Source organism: Gadus macrocephalus, chromosome 11 (genome assembly GCF_031168955.1).
Source record: "Gadus macrocephalus chromosome 11, ASM3116895v1".
Classification (NCBI taxonomy): Eukaryota; Metazoa; Chordata; class Actinopteri; order Gadiformes; family Gadidae; genus Gadus; species Gadus macrocephalus.
This window is the reverse complement of record NC_082392.1, coordinates 21,838,923-21,854,701: the sequence shown is the minus strand read 5'-3', so window position 1 is coordinate 21,854,701 and position 15,779 is coordinate 21,838,923. Positions and strand designations below refer to the sequence as shown.

General features: G+C 41.8%; 1 protein-coding gene across 1 annotated transcript; it reads right to left on the bottom strand.

Moving 5' to 3' along the window:
* Positions 1 to 6,535: 6,535 nt before the first annotated feature.
* On the bottom strand, positions 6,536 to 15,457 carry mrpl1 (mitochondrial ribosomal protein L1). Its single transcript, XM_060065788.1, has 9 exons — positions 15,301 to 15,457; positions 13,419 to 13,491; positions 12,892 to 13,162; positions 12,364 to 12,447; positions 12,201 to 12,272; positions 11,855 to 11,966; positions 10,477 to 10,577; positions 9,692 to 9,773; positions 6,536 to 6,707 (listed from the first exon to the last, which is right to left on the bottom strand). The coding sequence occupies exons 1-9, from the start codon at positions 15,329 to 15,331 to the stop codon at positions 6,607 to 6,609; spliced, it is 927 nt and encodes a 308-aa protein (XP_059921771.1). The 5' UTR covers positions 15,332 to 15,457; the 3' UTR covers positions 6,536 to 6,606.
* Between the last annotated feature and the right edge of the window lie 322 nt (positions 15,458 to 15,779).

Here is a 15,779-nt window from a genome sequence, read left to right as displayed (position 1 = left end):
AAGCCTCCTAAGATTCATGAAGAAAAAAGAGAAAGGGGAAGTAAAATGAATTGTCTACTCTAGGTGCAAATTGGTTTGGCAGCTTCCTAGCACGTTGCCATCTCTCTCTCTGAACTCCAGAGGCAACATCCCTACAGTCTTCAATAAAACTAGAGTCAGGGAGTTCTTTGACAATCTGGCTGTAGTGATGGATAGGTGACAGAATTAATTCTTTAGTTGCAAATGTTTTATGGAGGTTTTACCTGTAAGATTTGGTTTCGATTCTGATAAGGTTCTTCCCTTGCGTCTCATCTTTAACAGGCATACATTCCCTCCACACATGATTCCACACATGATTCACAATGTGGATGAAACAGGCGTCTTTACAGTACAAAAGCCACAGCAGGTAAGCTACACATGATTCCCTAGAGAGCATGATGTGGTGAAGAAGCTGCCTCAACCTAAAAGGCCTGGAGAAACCACACGGAGAGAACGACTCCTCATCTTTCCCTGTAACCTTCAGGGCTGGAATGTAGAGTACGACAGTAGGCTGATGTTCTGATCCAGGTGGACCTAGTCCTGTGTTCTGAGTCCCAGGCTGTTCTAGCTGTTTCTTTTTTGTGTTCTGACCCCCAGACTGTGTTCTAATCTATCTGGTTCTATCTGTCATTTGAATGTTAATTAAAACATTTTGAATTATACTACCAGTATGTTGTATTTGATTTTGTTCAGAGTTACTTTCAAGTGTTTAGAAAAAGTGTTTAATTGACCAATCCCCATGATTCTGTTACTAGTCCGAAATTAGTTCTGGAATGTGTGGTTGTCAAGCTAGCTGTCAGGATTCTAACTGTTAGAACATGTGTTGTTAGGGTAGTTTCAGAGTCGATAAAGTAAGTGAGTTTACCCCCAGCCGATTCACTTTACCCCCTTGATTTATCTGGTCTGACTCAGTTTACCCCTAAGACGGGGTAAAGTGAGACACAAGACCACATTTTAAAAAAACACTCATATTTTCACTGCCCTTGCTGATAATTTCCATTGCTAGGAAACATCCTGAATTAATGGGAAATGTGTACATTTTACTGATAGGTAATTTTAGCTCGCTTAGATAGTCCTACAGAGCAGCGCACCTGCATTTAATATATCCGTGTATTGTCACAATTTCTCAGTATCAAAGGTGAAAGTAGAAACGGGTGGCCAAAAGCTGTCATATTGTTAGTTATCACAGACAATTATAAGTAGAAACAGGTGGTCAAAAGCTGTCATTTGTTAGTTATCACAGACAATTTTCAACAATGAATGATCTGTACGGAGCTCCATAAGGGACATTAGGGAGAACGCTCCCGGAGAGAACCTTAGTTTGGAAGTCGTGCTTAGTGACACGACAAATAGCCTACTTCCAATTGAAATACAAAATTTAGAAAATAGGTCTACGTGTCCCTGATCACGTTTCAATAGATTAAATAACGTGACAGTGTCACGTATTTTCGTGAGACCAGGTTTGAGCGTGTGCATGGGTTGAATTGCGTGTGTCTCACGCCAAATGCATGAGACATGAGAGCCCTGTACTTACGTGACACAAACCAGCACCGCAAACGTTCTCTCCCGCTTGAGATGACGTCTTTCTTTATAGGTTCATGGGTCTGATGCGCCGATTTCCCATGCTGATATCTCCGGAGATTCTCGGGCATCTTCTACAATTTGGCTATTGATTGTCTCATTACACGCTAAATAATATAATTATAGCCTAATTATATATATATATATATATATAGTCAATATATATAATTAGGCAATATATATATAGGCCTATACAGTATATATAGCATTTGTGGTTTTGGCATAAACATAACTAGGGTGCACTGTACTATCTGAGAACACCCTTTCTGAAGCCTCTCTGTCCCTCCCTCTCTCTCTCTTTCTCTCTCTCGTACCGTTTTGTGGAGCACGTTAATTGTCTGAGAACACTCCCATTCAGAATGCATTGGTTTACATTTCGTTCTGTGTAGCACGAAAAAAGTCGGACTATCGTGCTCTGGAACACGCTTCAATAGATTAACGTTTGTGCGCATGAGCACGAAATCGCGTGATACCGGGTTGACCACCAGGAGGTGTGGTGGCAGAGCCGCGGGAAAGTTTTACAACGTTTCTTTGAGCTGCGTGAGGAAATCAGGGTGTTTCAAGCCATAAAGGAGAACAGCATTCAAGTGCCCTCAAACAATCACTAGCTTGCAGATCTGGCTTTTCTTGTGGACATCACAGAGCTGCTGAATATCCTCAATCTTCAGCTTCAAGGGAGAGACCAGATAATCACTCAGCTGTACGACCATGTCAGAGCCTTCAAGCAAAAGCTCCAGTTGCTTAGCAGACATCTCTCAACAGGTGAGATCTAACTTGAATATGTTATTGAACACAAAACAATGTAGTAGGCTTGTTATTGATCACTACCATGTTATTATATTTGTTACATGCATACTTTGTAGGGGTGGGTATTGGCATGAACCTCACGATACGATACGTATCCCGATACTTGGTTCACGATACGATACATATCACGATATTGCGATTTAAAGAGTTTATGTATTTCAGATTATATTGATCAGAGGACAAATTGAGTCAAAACCATTTCATTCATAACAGCTATTTTTTATTTCAATGAATGAAACATTAACAATATTTGTTTTATTTCTTACAGCTGAAACACTGAGCTGAAAACTGAAATAAAGTGCACAGTAGTTTTTCACAGTATGAAATCTGAACTGAAGTTCAAATGAAAATAAAATAGCCTACCTATGTGCATGCAGTAAAAAAGTATAAGAAAATAAAGTGCAGAATAGCCCTTTTGTTCCTCTAATCAAAATAAATAATAAAGTAAACTGGACTGCTGGCAACTTCAGTGCGCGCTGAGAAGACAAATTTAGTGTATGCGCGAAGCATTTAAAATGCGGCATACCGACTAGCTCTGCTGCGCTGGTCATGTTTCTGGCGTTGTCGGTGACAATGGCTGGCTCCTTATCCTGAATGCCCCATTCGTCCACGGCCCTCTTCAGCAAACCCGCAATGTTACTGCCGGTGTGGCTCTCATGCATTGCCCTCGTTTGCAAAACATGCGTAACCATTTCCCAGTCGTCGGAGATGTAGTGGGACGTTATGGTCACATACGACTGTGTGGCTCTGGAGGTCCATCCGTCGCAGGTCAATGCAACTCGTTGCGCAGCGCCAAGGGATGTTTTAACCGCTTTCTTCACCTCTTCATACATTGCGGGTACAGCTGTGTCCACCATGTACCCTCGTTGTGGTATCTTGTAACGTGGCTCTAAAGTGTGCAGCATCCACCTGAATCCAGCATTATCAACGACGCTATAAGGGCGTAAATCCTTACAGATAAAGTGCACAATCGCCTCTGTTATGCGCTGTGCGCGAGGTGAGGTGGAGGGCAAAAAGTTGTGCAGCGTCATCTGGCTCGGTTGAGGTTGAGTCTTACCCACTCCACAGTAGCCTACACCCGAGGTAAATCAATTATAACGCCAGACTATAGATTTAAATGTCTGTGTTGATAGAATAATGTTAGAAATAAAACTAACCATGCATCGCATGAATCATCGAGGGACTACTTTCTCAGCAGAAGCGGAATTCTACTATGCGCTGGTTAGGTTTGTAACCGAATCACGACAGAAGAACGTAAACAGAGAAGCGTGGGACAGAAGCGCAATTGAACGACTAGGCAACATGATGGTTCAGTGTGCTTTTAGAAATTGTAGAAATAAACGGTACAGATGGGCACCACAAAGTTTCCACCAATTTCCAGTGCGAGATCCAGAAAGGACTCAACTGTGGCTTGTTGCTGCTGGCTTTGACATCAAAACACCGGCTCGTACATGTACGGTTCGTTGGATACAACACATTCCTCATAATCGTCTTCAAAAGCAGATGCATCGCTAACTCCTCCAAACGTGGCCATATCAGAGCCCGTCATATTAGACATTCTCTGGCCATATCTTGTTAATTTAATACGCTTGTAGAATTCCTTCGTTCACTGTACTCTGCGTTTGCGTAGCAATGACAGCGGCAGGTAACCTAGGTATCAGTCCGCCGCTGCCGTAGCCTACGTAGGCTACAGGAATATAAACACTGCTGCTGTGCTGAGACCCCGCAATTCCCTCAAAATGCAATGCAATGCAAGGTTGGTTTTATTTCAAACATTATTCTATAAACAGACATTTAGATTTATAGTCTGTCGTTATAATTGATTTACCTCGGGTGTACTGTGGAGTGGGTAAGACTGTTTTTAATAGCAGGCTAGCATTGCCCGTTGACGTGCGCTAGCCTAGCACGAGCGAACTCTGCAACTAGAAGGACTGAATGAAATGTGTTGAAAAACTGTCTCCAGTGATATAGAACACCAATGCTCACTTCGGAATCAGGCCCTATGTCCAAAATTCCGAACTACCCCTTTAACAACAAAGTATCGATATTTGGAGTTGAACAAATCGATATTTTATCGGCCAGCAAAGTATCGCGATATATTGCCGTATCGATTTTTTTACCCACCCCTAATACTTTGTGTTTGTGGAGAATAAATGTTCTATTTAAATCTAGGCATTAAATCAGTAACAGTATTTGTTTTTCATACTGCAGCCATAAACAAAAACAAAAAAGTTTTTTTCTCATTTGATTGATGTTTGGTATTTAATTTAAAATCAAATGAACAACCATGCATCTTACATTGCTATTTTTGTCTTTGTGTCTGTACATTTATGAAATTTGACACATTTTCCCAGCCTCAGAGAAGTTGGGTTGATGGAGGAAGACACACCAAAATACATCAACATTCTCAGCGATCTTGTGGTGGAGTTTGACCTTCGCTTTGAAGATTTTCGTGGTAACGAAACAGCATTTGTGCTGTTTGCGCAACCCTTTTCTGTAAATGTGGATGCAGTCAGTAGGTGCGTTTCCATCCCCCTGATTTTATGCGAACTTTGAAGTATCGAATCAGTAAACGGTGATGGAAACACCAAAATTCGCATAAAAATCCTCTAATTCGCAAAAAGGTTTATCCGCTCGCTTGAGGTGGTTTTTGAGAAATGCGAAAGAGTAAATTCGCAAAAGGGGAGATGGAAACACATTTTTCGAAACAGCTGTGACGTAGTGATCTTTGAAAACACAGGACTGACAGTCTTTCCGATTTCCGCATAACGACCGGCCATAGCAACCCTGCCGACATCAATGTGTAACGTCATCACCCTATTCCGCTCCAACCACTTGATGGAAACGCACCTAATTCGAAATTACTTTTTTGCGAACTTTCTAAAGATTTGCATCACCTTTTAGATGGAAACGCAGCTAGTGAGGAGCTTCAAATGGAACTTTTGGAACTTCAGTCTGATTCACACCTCCGTTGCTGGTTTAGAGAGCTTTCTTTACAGGACTTTTACAAATGTGTTCCTGCACACAGATATGGCAAGATCCGCAAACATGCACAGGTGATTTTAGCCTCTTTGGAAGTACCTATGTCTGTGAGCAGGCATTCAGCCTGATGAATCTTAATAAGTCCAAACTGAGAAATGCTTTATCTGACTCTCACCTTCATGACATTCTCACTCTGTCAGTTAGCCACCTGGAGCCTGATATTAAGAGTCTTGTAAAAACCAATGACAGGCTTCATGTCTACCAATGATAGGCCTACTTCAAGCAGAATGTGTAGGCCTGGACCTCCAATGTGTCAGAGCATGTTCTGCTCTGTATGTTTAATGGGGGCATGTTTTGTCCTGTGTTACTTTGCTTATTGCACTAAAAAAAATTGTTGTATTTGAGGATATGGGCCCAAGGCCTAGTAATATTCCATGTCTGTCTTCAAATATTTCAGTGCTTAAATTATTTTTGTAATTAATAGAACATAGATTTATCAATCTTTTGAACATTCATGTGAACATTCATGTGAAGCACAATAAACAGTGTCATTCATTTTTCAAAATGACATTCGATAGTGATGATGATAGTGTTGATTTTGCACACGCATTCTATTTATACCCATATTTAACTGAATACACTGACAATTTTAAATTTGGCCCACGAGCCTCCCCCCAATTCGATTTTGGCCCTCCACTGGGAAGAATTTAGGCACCCCTGCTTTAGAGGCAGCTAGGCTATTAGAGACCCTCTAGAGGTGGACGCACCAGGCAGGGTATCTCGGATGCCCTGCTAAGGGTATCTCCACCGTGCATATACATTTCCCTGCCTTTTGCTTCATAGAGATTAGACCAAACCTTTACTAAATAAAGTCAGTTAAAAGCGATCCTGATTCGATTACCTTTTCAGAAAGAACACGACAGCACCCCTGAGAGTACCTCAAATAAGCAAACTGTTTGGAACATGACAACTTCTCTCTAAATGACCAACTTATTTCACTAACAGTGACAGGGTGGCCTATATTATTAAAACACAGATTGCTATGCTTTAAGATCATACTAGGCATTTTACCCCGTTTAAACACTATTTTATGTTCATGCCCCTTTTAAGAAACCATCTCTGGAAAAATAACAACTGAACAAACTGGTATGTTTAGAACAAGTCTTTATTGAACAAAGTATCAACATTATTTACACATGAAACAAGCAGTGGGAGGTCTCAGCTCTTGTCTGCTGGAGGAGGTTGAAGGATTTCCTGGCTGCTGAAGCGCAGAGCTTCACTGGTATGACTCGCTAGGATGGACCTCTCAATGAAGGGACCTGGAGAGTGAGGACCGGAGAGGAGAAGGGGGTATAGAGAAGGAGAGAGGAAGAGAACAGAGACAGGAGGAGAAAAGGGGAAAGGGTAGAGTGGAGTGGAGAGAAAACTACATTAATAGTTATATTTCCATCCCACTGTGCAGCTGGATCTGTCTGATGATCTAAAGGGGACATATTTTGCGCTTGTCTGCACACCAGAACTGTTTTAAACCCAAGTGGACTAATCACCCTCCTAGACCAATGTTTCTCAACCTGTGATAGGTGAGGGTACTGCAAGTAGTATATGGGATATAGTGGTTTATTACACGGGTCTTTTCAACGTTCCGTTCACTTGCATTGGCACTTCACAACTTCCGGCGGTCAATTATTTTTTGATAATTCATTGGCAACGGATGAATAATGACCGCTGTCAAGGTAAACAAAATGACTTTTTGCCTTTGGTATCACTCTGCACGTAGTCCGGTAACTTGTCAATGTAATAAGCGTGATATGCATCAACCCAAGCGCTGTCGGTTGCTAAGCGACGACGTCAACGTCTTGGGCGGACTATTTCTCTGCTGATCAACACTATGAATGCTGGTAACAAATACATTGTAAATAAATTGTTTCGTTTAGGGAAGTAGCAGTGTAATAAGCGGGATAATGTATAGAACTTCGCCGGTCATTATCGAAAAATAAACCCCTTCATGGCGAAGCAAGACACCTCCGCTGCGCGTCGGTGTCCTGTTCGCCCTGTCGGGGCTTATTTTCTCGATAGTGACCGGCGTTCTATACATTATCCCTTACATATTGAATTGGTCCAATTTACAATAATAGAAAAAGTAACATGGATCATTTAAAATAAAGTATATTATAAATATTGCTCAGTAAATATAGCATTATGGCTTGGTTATTATTGAATCGGGTTCCTCCTCCATCTTTTCCATTGTAATAACCTTCATTGTTATTTTCATTAGTTTGTGTTTACTAAATAAACACAATGGGGCAATATCAGCGTTGCTGACTTATCTTTCCCTTGTTTCACCCTAGCAATGTGCTGCCTGCAGCAATAATCGTTCATAAGGCACGCGCTGGCACTATTTGCTGAGCCACTGCATGTTTGTTGATTGCATACAAGGTTGTCTGTGACAGATCTTGATAACAATTCTGTGGTACACCTTAAGTAAAAGGTTGGGAACCACAGATCAAGACTACTAGACAAACATTAGGCTGAGGCAGAATAAATAGACCCCAGAACCAAAAACACATGGCTCAGCTCCGCCTACGGTGTGGAAGTGTTGATGGATTGACACGGTGGCGGATTAGATAGATAGATAGATAGATCCTTTACAGGAAATTACAGTGTCACAACAGCGTATGGACAGACATAACAAACACACAATCCCTCATATAGCTAAACTACTTAAAGGAGCATTTCACCGGTGGAGGCATGGATATGTATTGAAATTGGGTCCTATATGTAGTCGAATAATAAAATAAAATTCTAATTTGGTGCCGTCTTGACCGAGAAAAGGGATTTTTTGGCGCTTGTGGATTGAAGACAACAACTCCCACTATGCACCACGATGCACAGCTTCGCTGGCCACTCCCGCTGATCTAGATCTCCGCCTATCGGACAACTCGCTGTTCCATCTACCAAGCTGATACCGTAAGACTGCTTGAAAATCATTTCACACAACATTTGTGTGAAATGAGTATTAGTTGGTGAACTCAGTGAATTACCGTATTTTCCACACTATAAGTCGCACCTCGTAAAAACTGTAAGGCGCACTCCGTAGAGTCATTTCGAAACCGCATCGAGCTGTAGAAACGCTGTAGTAAATATTCAAGGCGCTGGTTCTCCACAGAAAAAAGTGGAGCGCATCAAGCCTGCGCGCTGTATACAAACATTCAGTCACGAGGAGATTCAACCTTTTAAATTGAGCAGAAATACTTTTTAATGTACAGTTAGTAATTACATTTATCAAGGGGCTTTATTTAAAGCTACAAAAAGAATACAAATAAAAGAATAAATAAAAAATTCAACGCAACTCTGACGTCCCCCAGCTGGTGGGTGGCCACTGCCATCAAGCGTTTCAGACGTCCACACGAATCCTAACACGAAACCGCATAGGTCCGGATAGATTTGAAACCAACTCAGAGGGTGGGAGTGAACGGAGTTGTCAGAACGCTTAATAAAGTTTGACTTTATCTGACTGTTTTGTTGAAATTCCCTTTAGCACAGCTCCATCTAGTCGATGCATAACGCAACCCCAGTCAAACGTTTGACTGCAGTATCTTCTATTCTATGCGCTTTATAATCCGGTGCGCCCTATATATGAAAACAGTTCTAAAATAGGCCATTCATTGAAGGTGCGCCTTATAATCCGGTGCGCCTTATAGTGCGGAAAATACGGTAGTCCTCGTTTGTATTTCTTTCGAAATAGTGAACTTTTGCATGGTGCCATCTTCTATGTCAGATCCAGTACCCTCCGCCATTGTACTTCAGTTTTATCAACAGCCTCTGTTAGCTTAGCTTCATACGCTGTGGATGTTAGTTTCTGCTGGTGAAGTCCCACCCACTAGCACTGCTCTAATAGGTCTGTAGCATCAGTGGGTCCCACCCCCTATAGAGGGGTGGGACTAGTGGTTGTAGTCTTACGAGAATCCTCCCCTCTTACACTTCCTATTTACTTCTACGCAAAAATCGTCATATTGCGTCATCTTAAACAGGAAGTGTTGGAGATCGATACGGATCTCCCCAGTCTCTCCAGAAAATAAGGGAATGATGCTCGACCATTCAAAAATATGAGTGGGTTTCTAACGATGCAAAGCTTAATGGAAATGGGTGAAGTTTCCCTTTAAATACTTAAACAATAAATACAATAATAAATACTAAAAAGTATTAATAGGAAGTATTAGTAGGATTTAACTAGTATTTACTTTACACAAAACGAGGTTTAGTGCACATTAAGATAATGTGTGTCAGAGTTTCTCAACCTTACCATATTCTGCAGGGCGGTGGGAACACACGTCTGTTAGGATGGACTTCACGTTGGCCAGGATGTGTTCTGTAGGCATGTCCAGCTATGCGCGCACACGCACACACACACGCACACACACACACAATAAATAACCAAGTCACAGCTGATTTTAATCAGTTTCATTTTCACCCATTCACAATAACATGTAAATGTGTACAGGAGGGGGAGCTCCTGCCTATGGGTTGGTCTGAGAACAGGAACTTTATATTGGTTGGTCTTAAAACAACAGGAGCCTTCTATTAGTTGGTCTTAAAACAACATAACCTTTCTGTTGTTTTGTCTGACAACAGGGGCTTTCTATTGGTTGGTCTGAGAACAACAGGAAGCTTCTTGTTGTTCGATCGTTCAGACTTTGCATGTGTGTGGAGCAACGTTTGTAATGTTATGACCTGGAGAAATCAGGTGCACAAATCGGTCACATGGACAAACCTCCAGGGTGGAGAAACCACCTGACAGTAAAAAGTTAATTTATTTCAGCAGGCTGTGACGTCCGGGTGGACGCTGAATGTTTCATTACTTAATACCTGTGGGGTTTCCATGGAGATGAGAAATCTGATCAAACTAATGACAACCGCCCTCCTCTTGTGACTAATCACACAAAATGTCAAAATTGCCGTCAGCTGCAGAGATATTAGCAAGTTACAAAAACGTTTGTAAAGGATCAATGTAATCATGTGTTCTTTAATTCCACGTTAAGTATGCTGACTTAAGGACGATAGACCCTATTAGGAGGGATGGATGGTTACCGTAGCAATCTGTGTCCTGACGTAGCAGTCCTTCTCCACCTGGTACTCGAAGCCCGTCTTGAACATGGCCATCATCTTGGGAATGTTCACACCCACTGACCCTGCAAACACACACACACACACAAACACACAAATTATATTATCATCCTGTTATCATCTTAACTGAACATTCCCAGTCCCACTAGACTATTGGTATCAGTACTGGCGGCACGTAGCTCAGGAGAATTCTGAGCTACGTGGGTTGGCTGGTAACCGGAAGGTTTCTAGTTCTGAGTGGGTTGGCTGGTAACCGGAAGGTTTCTAGTTCGATCACCGGCTCCTCCTATGGAGTGTCAATGTGTCCCTGAGCAAGGCACCTAACTGACTGCTCCCGACGAGCTGGCTGTCACCTTGCATGGCTGTCTACTTGCATGGCTGTCTCCTTGCATGGTTAACAGCCCTATTGATATTTCATACTTTTTTATTCTTCCCATGGATACTTGTTATTTAGCCTTTATATGACCTTTGGCCCCCCAGGGCTCCAGACTAACCTTTTGCATTGGTTGCAATGGTGCACCAGGTTTTTTAGGTGCACCAGCACAAAATGTAGGTTCACCCACATTTTTCATTGTGTCGCCTTTAACGCCATAAGGTGACCCTTTTATCGCTCGCCATAACTTTCATATAATGTGAATGATTTTTAACAAGAATAATGGTGCGTTCCAGGCAACCCGTAACCCGTAACCCGTGTTTTCACAACCTTCTACTCGTGAAAATGCCCTGGAACGGCAGTAAACTCTAAAAGATTTTGTGGTACAGCAGACGAGCAGCTCCAGCGGAGGGAACTTGGCGGCAGTCCTGCAGCTCCGGTGGAGAAAGGGATTGTACTCCCGGAGCTGAGCTGCCGCCGTGTTCCCTCCGCTGGAGCTGCTCGTCTGCTGGTCCACAAAATCTTAGCTATGCTTTGATTGGAGGGGAGTGGGGAAGTGGGAGGTAATATTCAACTGTGCCCCCTTCCTACGTAGGAGGGGGCGCCGAAACTGACTCGCTCGTTTGGTAACTGTAGGCGGGGTACTCTCAGAAATGCATATATCACTCAAAGAATCATGTACAAACTTTCACCTGGGCAGCGTCGGTTGCACCAGTGCGACCTAGAAAGATGATAAGTCGCACCCTTAAATATTTTGGTCGCACTCTGGAGCCCTCGGCTTGGTCTTATTCCCATAGTGGTGAATATGGGTAATACCAGTATAATATAGTTTAAAATAAGTAACAGTGGGGTCAAAATAATTACTGTGACAAGCTTAACACACGCACACTGACCAAGTATGTACATATATTATCACACAATCAAATACACACATTACCGCAAACACCATCTCTCATAACGAGGAGTCACCTCTCTTGCTCTTGGGGAACTTCTTGCGCAGTTTGTTCTTCAGCGGGACGATCTTAGGAAGCATCTCAGGAACCGAGATGTAGAAGTCTGCCGACACCTCGTCCTCCAGGATCTGCACAACAACCCGATCAGTATATATTATATTACTAATGCACTAGTACTACACACACGCCGTCTAACTCACTCATACTACACACACGCAGTCTGTCTAACTCAATCATACCGCACACACACACACACACACACACACACACACACACACACACACACACACACACACACACACACACACACACACACACACACACACACACACACACACACACACAGACACACACACACACACCTGCTCCACCAGTTCAGGTCCTCCAACAAACTGGGCTCCTTGTTCCCGGGCGACCTGAGCCTGCTCCGGGTTCTAAAGGACAAACACAGGCCCCACAACGTTTTACAACACATACATATAATATAGTATAAAGGTCTACAATACAGGAATCCTCTGAGCCTACCTCAGTGAAGACAGCCACCGTGTTGAGTCCTGTGCTGAAGGAGTGAGGAAACTGGACCGTACTCACAAAAGCATCGACCGTTTTCTGCAAGAGAACAAATAAATAAATCCAAATGCCACTGAGATCTATAAAGACAAGAGATGACTTTCGACTGCTCGGAGCAAACACAGGAATCTAGTCAGTAGGGACTTTGGGAGTAGATTATGGCACTTAATGTATGCACTTATTGTATGTAGTACATCCTGGCACTCAAAATAATAAATTAAAAGCACATAGTTGTGAGGCATCTTATTGCAGTTATCTTCTCTGTATACAGGGAATGGGTTAACCTAGCGTTTGTTAGTGCTTTGCACTTGGTTCTATTAACATCCCTACTGTACCGACAGCGATAGATAGTTTCTGTTTCTTCTGACAAATGTACTTATTGTAAGTCGCTTTATATAAAAGCATCTGCTAAATGTGCTAAATATAATGATTATTCTAGGATCCTAGTGTGTGGTCTTGGAGGTACCAGACCCATTGTGTCACCTTCTTCTCCAGCTTCATGTCCAGCTTGAGGTCTATGTAGACGGGCTGGTCGGGGGCGGTGGCGTCCAGCTCCTGGTACAGCTTGAGCCTGAGGAGCGCGACGGCAGGGGCGAGCACGGGCCGGGGGTAGAACCGCGCCACATAGACGTCGTCCACGGGCGCCCATGCCGTCAGACCGTAAGGCTTATGCCGCCCACTGTCGTCGATGACCCGCTTCTCCTTCTTCACCTCCTTCTCCACCTCTTTCTTCACCTCCTTCTTCTTCTGGGCTCTAGAACACAGCAGAGGTTTCAATCAGGTTGACAACAAATCTCAGTTATGCCATTGACCGTAACTATCTGTTTTTCAAACATCTGCTATTATTATTTAATATTCATTACTTTCCATCATTACTGTTTACTATTGAGTTAATGTTTACTTTGTTTAGCAGAGAATATAGAAGTCAGATCGTTAAATGGATAGAAATTTAGTTTGAAACCAACTTAACCAGCAAGGATTGAATGGTTAAGTTTGAGTTTGAAACCCACCTGGCGGGGGCGGCGTAGGACCGGGCGGGAAGGTGACAGACCCTCGGGGTCCTGGAGGTCAACAGGTAACCTCCTGACCAGAAAGAAAACAGAATCACACAAGTTACATGTGGCACCTTGGGGAAGAAGCAAATAACTTCTCATCGTTTTCGCTGAGTTTAGAGAATACTTTCTGTTGCTTTTTTCCCACTTTTGTTTGGAAATTAAATTTAAATATTATTTCACTAAATGGATACTTACTAGAAGTTGCTAACCTACTTTGTTTACAGACAACTATACTTGAAATGGGTATTGGTTTAGACTTATGATTGCCTGCTCAGGAGTTGTATAAAATGCTTTGTATTTTGGGAAACTTCAGCTTGTTCAGAATGCTGCTGCTAGAGTTCTAACAAAGAACAAACAATTTGAACACATTACACCAATTCTTAAATCATTACATTGGCTTCCTGTAGGTTAGAATTGATTTTATAAAATCTGGTTGCTAACCTATAAATCCTTACATAGTTTAGGAACAAAATATTTTACTGATATGCTTCCACTACATAAGCCTTCTAGACCACTAAGATCTTCTGAGACCAATCTGTTAATGAACCCCAGAGTAAACACGAAACATGGGAAAGCAGGATTTAGTCACTATGCAATAAATAGCTGGAATAAACTCCCTGAGGTTTTAAGACTTGCCCCAACTCTGACCACTTTTAAAACAAGATTGAAGACTTATGTTTGCTTTAGCTTTCAGCTAAATCTTAAATAGATTGCTTTTTTTACTTTGCTTATATTTTCTATTTTATTACTAAAATGCCATTTTCACTTTTGCCTTTATTTTATATTTTTACCAGAGAGATACATGATCTGATACCAGAGAGAAAGGAAAAGGGTTTGAGACCCGAGTTCTGTCTGGGTTAGAATCCTAGAATCCGGTTTGGAGTCCCAGATTCTTGGTTGGACTCCCAGAGAAAGGACCAAGTTCCTTTAGGTCGGGTTGGAGTCCCAGAAAAAGGACCATGTTCCTTTAGGTCGGGTTGGAGTCCTGACGTGGGTACCAGAGAGTCTGTTGATCTGATCTTAAATACATTGCACTCTTTTTATTTTATCGTATGACAATGTTTATAGGTAAAGCACTTTGAGTCTGCCTTGTGTATGAAAAGTGCTACACAAACAAAGCTGCCTTGCCTTGCCTTTTGACTAATCGTTTATGTTTATGATGCATTGCTGATGCGTTATAATAATGCCGTTTTTTTTAACCGTTTGACATTATTGGTAGTTTTGTCTGGGTTAGAGTCCTAGAATCCGGGTTGCAGTCCAGAGAAAGGACCAAGTTCCTTAGGTTGAGTTGGAGTCCCGACGCGGGTACCAGAGTCTGTTGATCTGATGTTAAATACATTGCACTCTTTTTATTTTATTGTATGACAATGTTTATATGTAAAGCACTTTGAGTCTGCCTTGTGTATGAAAAGTGCTATACAAACAAAGTTGCCTTGCCTTGCCTTTTGACGAATCGTTAATGTTTATGATGCATTGCTGATGCGTTATAATAATGTCGTTTTTTTAACCGTATGACATTATTGGTAGACCTGTGGTACACTCGGATAATAATCGAGAGAAGGATGTCATTTATTGTCATGAACTCAAAAGAATGCATAGTCCTGGTTGCAAAGTGGTTATAGCTGAGCACAGATAGTATTAAATAAGATTGTATATAAACCAAAAGCGGTATAAACTAATATAGAAAGCAACATATAGGCCTACAGTTCTAATGAATATGCCGAATACTATCATAGCCAGCATGAGCTGTGTTTCACTGTATGCAGCGGATATACACGTAACATTATTACACTTTTCATCCCAGTTATTTAAAATAATGTAAAATATTTCCACTGACCTTTTAATAAAGTCCTCACGCAGGATGCCATGTTTGAAGAACAGCCTGGTCCGACTCCGGATGGAAAGTTTGGAAACAGAGATCACACCGACAGTTCCGCCACCAGCTTGGAATTACTATAGAGACTACTATAGTCCATGTTTATAACCATATAACTATTGCTAAAAATTAAAATACATGATAAAACAGACAAGGATTGTATCATAAAGAGAAAAATTGATGAATTGCAAGGGCACGATTGTATCATCAGTCACTTGAACATAAAAAGGGCATGGTTCAGTTTAAAAAGGCCACCTGAGACAACTAGAACGACCATAGTGAATTAAAGTTACTTTTACTAGAACTAAATAAGATGTTTACTTTGCCTTGAGACCTAATGCATCGTTAGGCCTAGGAATAATAATAATAATTAGAATAAACCATGCTTGATAAGAAAACACTAAAAGTGGATACAACGTAATAATACCATCGCTTCAGTA

What these genes read in the sequence shown, in the direction of transcription:
- mrpl1 (XM_060065788.1), bottom strand. Translation starts at nt 15,331, where the DNA reads ATGGCATCCTGCGTGAGGACTTTATTAAAAG. An exon ending in CGTGAGGACTTTATTAAAAG is followed by an intron (nt 13,492 to 15,300) that starts GTCAGTGGAAAT and finishes CTTTCTGGTCAG; the next exon opens with GAGGTTACCTGTTGACCTCC. An exon ending in GTTCCCCAAGAGCAAGAGAG is followed by an intron (nt 10,578 to 11,854) that starts GTGACTCCTCGT and finishes GTGTGTTTGCAG; the next exon opens with GGTCAGTGGGTGTGAACATT.